Consider the following 8,523-nt stretch of genomic DNA (forward strand, 5'->3'; position numbering starts at 1 on the left):
CTGGCCTGATGATATCTGCACTTGGAAAACAGGAAAAGGATAGTAGATGAATAATTTAATGGATGCTTAGTGAATCCACGATGTGGAATAAGAGCAATGGGTTAATGGTATGTTTTTCACAAGCTAATTAAGAAATGGATGGCAAGTGTGTGAAATAAAAGTGGATGAGGAATGGGGTAAAGTCCTGGAATCAGTCAGGGTATTAGGTTGCACTGCACCAGTATCACTTGAGTTTATCTCATAAAAAGTCATCAGTTTACTTATATTATACACACAGTGAACATCTTTTTTTCCTCCTCTCCTTTCTAAAGCCAAATGTTAACTAATCCATACAGTTTGAGAGTTACAGTGGAGACCTGATGGCAGATTAGTAAAGGCTTCTCTTCTAGTGACCTGCTTTCCTGGGTACCTCATGGAGTGACGTTGAAGTAAGCTCTTTTGGAGCTAAAGCCAATTTACCCCCAAAAGATTAGGGCAGATCTGTCTGGACAGGCCAAAGACACACAGCCTACCTCTGCCTTACTCACACACACTTAAAGAGCCCTTTCCATCCTGCAGATCCTGGGATGGAAAAGACAGATGAAGGAAGTAGGGGAATGAGTCTAGAGAGGAAACAGGAAGGTGAGGGATAGGGAGGCTTCAGTATGAGATTAAGTTCCTGATGGATGACATCTTGAACATGTACTCATCCTATGGATCCATACACAAACCAGACACACACACATAAGCTTATGGGTGCTGACACTGTCTTTATTTCAGTTATATGTGCAGCAACAAGCTGTGTCGATTTCATTAATAAGACAATGAAATTATCGTTTGTTTCCTTAAAAAAAAGCTCTTTTCAGGATGAATTTCCCTTCAGTCCTACGTGGCAGTGAGACAATATTGAGCTGAATTTCAATCTCTTATTCTTACACCTCGGCTACATTGCACAGCAAAAAGAAATAAATCATGAGGACCCACAAAAAAATATGTAATGTAACAAAGATACCCACACATTTGCATAAATACTAAAAGGACCTACTGTCCCCACCCACCCCGAGTGTTTAAAACCAAGTTTTGAATTCACAATAAACACAAATGAAATAGTAGTTGATTTTGTAAATGCAGCACAGATACATCAGTGAGACAGCAAAGACATGTTAAGTCCATGATAAGTTTGAGTGGTAGATGGTGTAGATGAATAAAGAGCCTTTGTAATCTGAGTAGTCAAATACAGTAGATGGCAGATATGAGAACTTTGTAACGCGTTTTTTTCATTTTTCTAAACTTCTTTCAACTATGTATTCGTAAACAAAACAAATCTCCAAAAAGCCTTTGGTATAAACCTTTTCATGTTCTTTTGTTGTAATAGTTAAATTCATTAAAATATTTTAAAGCACTAAAATAAATTAGAATATTAAAGACTATTTAAGCTCTCAAAATAAAACAATACTGAAATCCAGTGTAAAAAAATTGGAGGTGAATTTTGGTTGATAAGTTAGTGGATGCTGAGCAGTTTGTAGGCCCCTAACATTTTGGTCGTATTATGGTCCAAAACAGTTGGACAGAACAGCACAGAGCCTACATCATCAACATTTGGATTTTTTCGATAAAAAACTGTAATAGAGACAACAAACAACCCTCTTCCTGTCAAAACCAGAACCCATTACAGACACAAACACACACTGCAATTCTTTGCAGGGATGGTTGTCTGGTTTGAACTTCTCTTTATTCTTTCCGTCCCCTCCCTCCTTCTCTGGCCCTTAAAATAACTGTTTTCTCTCCATTTATCACCAAGCAAGCCCCTCGCCCTCTTTACTCCCTTTTCGCTCTTCCTTTCTTTTGCCTCTTTCCGTTATCCTCCACTTCCTCCACTTTGCTGTGACCGTTAGTTACCATTGTGGTGCCGTTTGTGATGGGCTTGCCTCCCTTACTTGAGGAGTAAGGCTTGCCTCGGTAAGCGTGGTAGTAGAAGTTGGCGAATAGGATGATGAAGGTGACAGCGTAGCCAATCAGAGCCCACTGCATCCAGCAGGGAAACTGGCAGCCTGTGTAGAGGGAGTGGCCAGCGTGGCCGATGGTCACGTGGAACTGGATCTGTTGAACACATAAAATTCATGCACACAGTTATATGATTAAAAGAAAAAGCAAATCTGAAACATAGTAAAAAAGGAGCAAAATGATCTAAACACAAACACATTATTCCCTACGTACACAGATCTATTACGTCAATATGACAATCAGTAACAAATGAATAGGATAACAGATCTTAAATAGAACATTGGATTGGACAGACTTTAATGCCATGAAAGAATAGTATTTCATCTCCTCTTTTCTGGTGTCTCAGATGTCTCATAGACCAGTTTACTGGCAATGAAAGCAAGATTATGTCATAACAAGTAGCGTCTGTGCTGAAAAAAGTGTCATTCTATGGACTTCCATATATCTGCTAACTTAAACGTCTGCTGGAAAATAAAACTTTTCATTACAACTTCTTTGCAATTTTTCAAGAATTATTCAAAAATTAAACCATGAAGTGATTCCCACCATCTGAATAATGGTGAGGTATTTCTTCCACCAGAGGTACTTCTGCATATGAGGTCCCAAGGCGGCCAGGCCATAGTAACCATACATGAGGACGTGGATGGAAGAGTTGATGGTTGCACCAAAAAAAGCTGCGGATAGATAACATGGGCACATTTCGGTCATACCACCAATAAAGGTCAGTGCTTTTAAAATCTTAAGTGAGAAGATCAATGTGATGAATTGCATACAGCAGTATTGCATTATGTCAACACATCCTCTGAGCGCCCCTTTACCCTCCCAGCCTTTTACTCACATTGTCCACCGGGGACCCACTTGATGCCAATCCACCAGAGGATGAACATGGTGCAGTGGTGGTAGACATGGAGGAAGCTGACCTGGTTGAATTTCTTCCTCAGGATGAAAAAGACTGTATCCAGGAATTCCACTCCTTTGGAAATGTAGTACCACCAAAGAGCAGACGCTATCTGAAGACATGAAATGAGGCGGAGTCAATTATACTGCTTCACTGCTATGGTGCGTAGGCACCGACACCACTGTGAGTGAGAGCATCTTTGGCATGATTATTATATTTGATTATTACAAACTCAATACATACAGTTAAATAATACCATAATATAGATGGATGATGGATCATAGTATACTCAGCATTTAGAGTACAAAGATAGTAACAAATGTTTATATCATATTTTTTCAGAGTAATTGTATTATATACAGTCCCCATTTATAGTGAGTATGTGACTAAATGAAGCAAATGCCTTGCCTGAAAGCCACAATTCATTTGTACTCTATTGTGCAGATGTCTTCTACATTAAGTAAGGATAGAATGACACTTTATTGATCCCAGAGCTGAAATTCAGACTTTAACCATAAAATTAAGTGGAGGGATTTGGAAAGAAAGCACATCACCTATCCCTCCCTGTGCATTTTCCTATCTACCTCATTCTTCCCCGTCTGTTGCACACATGGACAAATGCATAGTACACACGGTTGCTCTCTAAGCCATGGTGCTCTGGCATCTCTTATCCCTTACTAATGCCATCATGAAAGAGCAAGTAGGTGGACATGAGGGGGGGCGGAGTTTAAGGGTGGCGAGAGCAATTACTCCAGCCTCTGAGAGCAGGCCACACCCTCTTTGTCCTGAAATCACTAGAGATATAAACTTTTATCTCTCAATCCTCTCTCTATTTCTTCCGTCCTCTAACTTTACACAACACTTAATGCACTGAAATACACATGCGACAAAAATAGAACAATAGTGTTCTTGATGCCAACATTAGAATTACAGCATCCTTCCACATGGTAGACCTGGATAAAATCCACTACTTGATATGCAGTTAGTGATGATTGAGACATTAAATGAATGCTACTTTTTTCAAGAGGCATTTAGTAAGCATGCACGGAGGTGTGTGTATCTGTCTACGTGCATGTGTGTTGCAAAAGTGTTTATGTGTTGCAGGAAACTCACCCTGACTTCGTTGACATCATTCGAGTAGTTGACAGGCTGACAGAGGTAGCTGTACCCGGCTGCTCTAGAGGCTATTAGGAGCTGGTGGTAAGAAACAAACCATAGTCAGAGGGAGACTGGCAGGAAAATAGTTGAAAAAAGCTATAGCAAAGGTTCAAACAAGTAAGGTGCAAACAATACAGGATCCTGGCAACACTGACAAGACAGCAGGACTAAACAAAATGTATTTCAGGTAAAATATCTTTTTTTCCCCTGAATTTCCCGTGCACTCCAGGATAAAAGATCATTACTGGAATCCATCTTCTGCTTTGTATAATCTGCTGCATGCTCCTTTATTAAAGTCTGTGTTTCGGTTTCTACATTTATCTGTTTTAAAATAATTAATCAGATGCATAAGCCACTCTCTGAACTTACTGTTCCATCACTTAAATGTCATATTAGAGAGGCTAAATTGTAAGTAAGTGATGTCATTCACTCTAATTTTCTCTACAGGCTGCTTATTGTCCCTTCTGAAAAAACAAGTGCATTCTGTGAGTCTTGCTGCAAACATGCAACATGCCAAAAGCAGAAAAACAGCTGGAATTGCAGAGGACTGAATGTGACCTCTTCAGACTTGTAGGGCATTAAATACTTTAGTATTATTTTACTCTGCTACAACATAAATTGAAGTGAAGGGAAAGTACTTGGCGTGTTGTTACCTTAATGTTCATGTTATGTGAAGCCTGTACATAAACTATTAGACCTGCAATCTGTTTTAAGATTCTCCATCATAATGTATTCATCAAAATTTGGTAACACTAGTGTTAGGAGACTTTAGTAGAATCTTATGGTTTTATTGCCAAATCACCCCTTTATAGCCCTGAAAAAACTATAAGTCTATGTGGCCATTTCTGCAAGTTGCACACATTGCTGTCCAATGATACACAAAGTCATCTCTGTGTCTTTCCAGGGTTGAGTCTACATTGGCACTGACCTCTTTGGCGATGTAAAAGTTGAGGACCACCATGCTGAAATTGTAGACTATGAGGGTCTTCCTGAGTGTAAATGGCTGGCGGTCCTGCATGTATCTAGGCCCTGCCCACAGGAAGAGCAGGTACAGGCAGCTGATGGCCAGAGTGGGCAAGGCAGATGACATCATTGGCCAGCTCTCCACCCTCTTGTCTGCAGGAAAATAGGTTCAAGTCAGTGGTGGGAGAGCTTGCTAATGACACAGCCACATACTGTACAAAACATGTGCAATGGGTGGAGTATAATAGGTTTATTAAGTTAACCAACCCTTACACAGACAACTAAAGATTTTAACATATTGTAGCATTTGGGCAAAAAGGTTAAGTACAAGGAAAATTGTTAGCTCTAACAACATTCTTTTGCCTTTTTTTTTTTTTACCTTGTTGCTTTTTATGGCTATATTTTCGTGGGTAATGATGACAATTTACTCACTACATAAACAAAGGGACAGTATACAATATATCACTATATAAGCAACAAATCAGGTTTTAGCTCCAATTTTGACCATATTATCTAAACCAAGTAATGGTTCAAACATAATGTATCACACAAACTAGCTGTTGTCTTTCCTGGTTCAGCTTTGACCCATACATATGTTCTCATGCCATTTTCCAATGCAATACTGTTTGTATCACAAAGGCAATTTCAAAAAGATGGTTTAAACAATATGGTCAAAATTAGTATGAAACTCCTGATCTTTACTGTTGCAATGACATTAAAAAGACTAATCAAGTGGCATTGTTACTTTCCAGTTTTTCAACATTTTAGCTTGTGAGTAACATATATTCCATTATTATTTTTATTGATTATAATATCACATGATGATAAAAAACTACATTATTAAACTACAGTTAAAAAAAATACTCAGCTGCCAGTGATGCGATATTATCTACTGTAGCAGCAGCACAACTCTTTTGTGGTTTAGAAATTGATCCAAAATCCCAGCTTACCTGCTATAGTAAGGCTCCATTTGTAAAATTCTACACTGTCATTCACCAGATGTGTTACAACCTCCATGGCTCTGCCTTTGGTCTTGTTTATACTGTAGCAGGGAGAGGGAGAGAGAAGCAAGAAAGTCAGAGTCACTGAGAGCCACCCATATTAAATTACAGGCCTAACGTATCCTATCAGTGTAACTAGAAGCATGAGGAGGACCACTGTGGAATCATTTTGTGCTCACAGTATGTGTGACTTTCTAGAAATACTCTTGTTTGCAATCATGATGTGCATCTATAGAAGTTTAAACCGCACCCAAGAGTGAAAATGTTGCACCCTATACATATAAAACAGGCTTCTCAATGTGTTACCTGCTAATTATGTTATTCAGTTCATAATAAATGCATGGATCAAATTTTTCTGCCATTACAGCCTTTCCACCATTGCTGTAAACATCCAAAAAGAACACAATAGGCCTCTCCTCACTTTCCCCTACCGAGACAGTATGGTAACATTAGCTCCACGACATGCTAATGCATTTCCATTGATTCTTATGATTGCTGATCAGTCACAGCAGTTTGAGGTAATTGTAGGAAATAGGCTAGATGATATTGGGTTTTGCAATTGCTCTTTCTCTGTTCCTGACACTCTTTTCTCTCCATCCGTATCTTTTCTCTGGTAGGTGTGCAGTGCATACAAACCATAATGTGCAGAACTTAAATTAAGAAGAGGATAGATAGATAGATAGATAGATAGATAGATAGATAGATAGATAGATAGATAGGTAGACAAATATGTTTAATAATTCATTTATTAACCTGCTTAACTTAAAATATACTTTTTCTATGAAATTTTTGTACATCTATTGAACCCTAATTAAAATACTAAAATAATGAAAAAATGCAGTTCTCCAAGAAGTAGCAAATCAAGAGCGACATGCTGCATTCAATTGACTCTTATTAAGAAGTGTTGCATAACAATCAGCTCTTATCCATCTGACAGCAGGTGTGCTTTCATTAATCTATAATTAATCCGATGCGTCAGATCAGCTGCCCTCTAAATAAGTTATTTATCTATACAGTAACTACTCTCCACCAATGAGTGTCTACTGATAGTAAAATGTGGAGTATTTTCAGTGCAATATTGCAGATAGGAGTGAAGACTAGATATTCTGCAGAAAGGAAGCTTTTTTTCCCGCAGGGCTTTATATAAAAACACACCCACAGTTTAGTTGTAGTGGGCCGCGCTGGGAAATGAGATAGAGCGGGTTAACCGGGTTTGTGCGCACACAAAAAGACTGGGGCGCATGTGTCAGCAGGTTTCGCTCGGACCGCTCAAGAGGCTTAAATTCAATTGATCAACGAGCTTAGATGTAAGTACAAATGCCCAACGACCCACAAGCCCGTTTGATGGTTATCTGCCTGCCTGTGCTGTGGCACACTAAAATAAGCCTTGTTCACAGGGAAAATGTGATAAATAACAGCAGTGGTGTCATATTCCAATAACAATTCTGTGGTACAGAATATACAATATCTCACATTATCTTACTCACATGCTGCTTAATTAAATTAAAACAAAAAAAAATCCACAGCCAATAAAATTACAATTCTGTTTTAGTATAAGGATTCCACTCTAAATAAAATAGGAGTTTTGCCCAGGCTCACTGTAACAGGTGGGTGGCTGAGAGGAACTTAGAGATGAAGACATTAGACTCCTAACTAATGGCATGAAAAGTGTTTCCCTCGTCCCACTTAGGAACTGATTTGTCGGGGACAAAGGGTAGGACTCTTCTCCGGCACGGATTCCAAATTAACCCCTGAAAAAAAGGCTCACAACTTGGAAGTGAGCAAGCTTTTAAAATTCAATGCAGAAAAAGGCGTTTCGCATGTAAATAAATAAATTACTACAACACAAAAAGACACACAAAGACGCAGTTACTCACGTCCTCGATATTTAAGAGCGTGTAATGACATCCGGTGCAATTTGATGCGCCCACTCCTTTCAATGACGGCTGCTCTCTGCTCCTGCCGTTGCTCCTAATCAGTTTCTACAGCACTCCGCTTACACTTCGACATTAAACAGCAATTTGGCAAGAAACTAGACAAGGCAAGTGAAAAGCTATGACTAAGATAGGCCAATTATGCATTCGCTCTGCTCAGTCGCATCATCTTCTCGCAATCTCCTGGACGCCGAGGAGCCAGATGGCATTGCGCATGCGGGCATTCGCTCTCGTGTCTCGTGTTTGTGCGTGCGTGTGTGCGCGTGTGTGGTGTGTGTGTGTGTGTGTGTGTGTGTGTGTGTGTGTGTGTGTGTGTGTGTGTGTGTGTGTGTGTGTGTGTGTGTGTGTATGTTAGTTTGTAATAGTATGGCTATCGTTGTGAGAATTAATTTGACTTTTTAAGAAAGTCAGGGCACATTTTGACCCGTCACACCTTTAACGGGCTGTTTGAAGCTTCAGGTTTAGTTTTAAGGTGAAGGTCCGAAATGGGTTTAGATTCAGTTTAGGGTTAGGGTTAGGCCTAGTTGTGATGGTTAAATTTAGAGTAAGGCGCAAGGGAACGCATTATGTCAATAAATGTCCTAAC

At 39.4% G+C, this 8,523-nt stretch overlaps 1 protein-coding gene across 1 annotated transcript; it reads right to left on the bottom strand.

The window, feature by feature from the left end:
- Nucleotides 1-1,797: 1,797 nt before the first annotated feature.
- On the bottom strand, nt 1,798-7,965 carry LOC133997200 (elongation of very long chain fatty acids protein 4-like). Its single transcript, XM_062436760.1, has 7 exons — nt 7,881-7,965; nt 5,953-6,044; nt 4,968-5,155; nt 3,995-4,075; nt 2,822-2,993; nt 2,530-2,657; nt 1,798-2,079 (listed from the first exon to the last, which is right to left on the bottom strand). Exons 2-7 carry the CDS (start codon nt 6,017-6,019, stop codon nt 1,798-1,800), a joined length of 918 nt encoding a protein of 305 aa, XP_062292744.1. The 5' UTR covers nt 6,020-6,044; nt 7,881-7,965.
- Nucleotides 7,966-8,523: the final 558 nt, after the last annotated feature.

The sequence above is a fragment of the Scomber scombrus genome, chromosome 17 (assembly GCF_963691925.1).
Source record: "Scomber scombrus chromosome 17, fScoSco1.1, whole genome shotgun sequence".
Classification (NCBI taxonomy): domain Eukaryota; kingdom Metazoa; phylum Chordata; class Actinopteri; order Scombriformes; family Scombridae; genus Scomber; species Scomber scombrus.

Excerpts from the sequence above, each read along its gene's own strand:
- LOC133997200 (XM_062436760.1), bottom strand. The coding sequence starts at position 6,019 with ATGGAGGTTGTAACACATCTGGTGAATGACAGTGTAGAATTTTACAAA. Across the intron at positions 4,076-4,967 it reads ACTTTTACATCGCCAAAGAG|CTCCTAATAGCCTCTAGAGC; the intron begins GTCAGTGCCAAT and ends TCTTACCACCAG. Across the intron at positions 2,080-2,529 it reads ACCTCACCATTATTCAGATG|ATCCAGTTCCACGTGACCAT; the intron begins GTGGGAATCACT and ends TGTGTTCAACAG.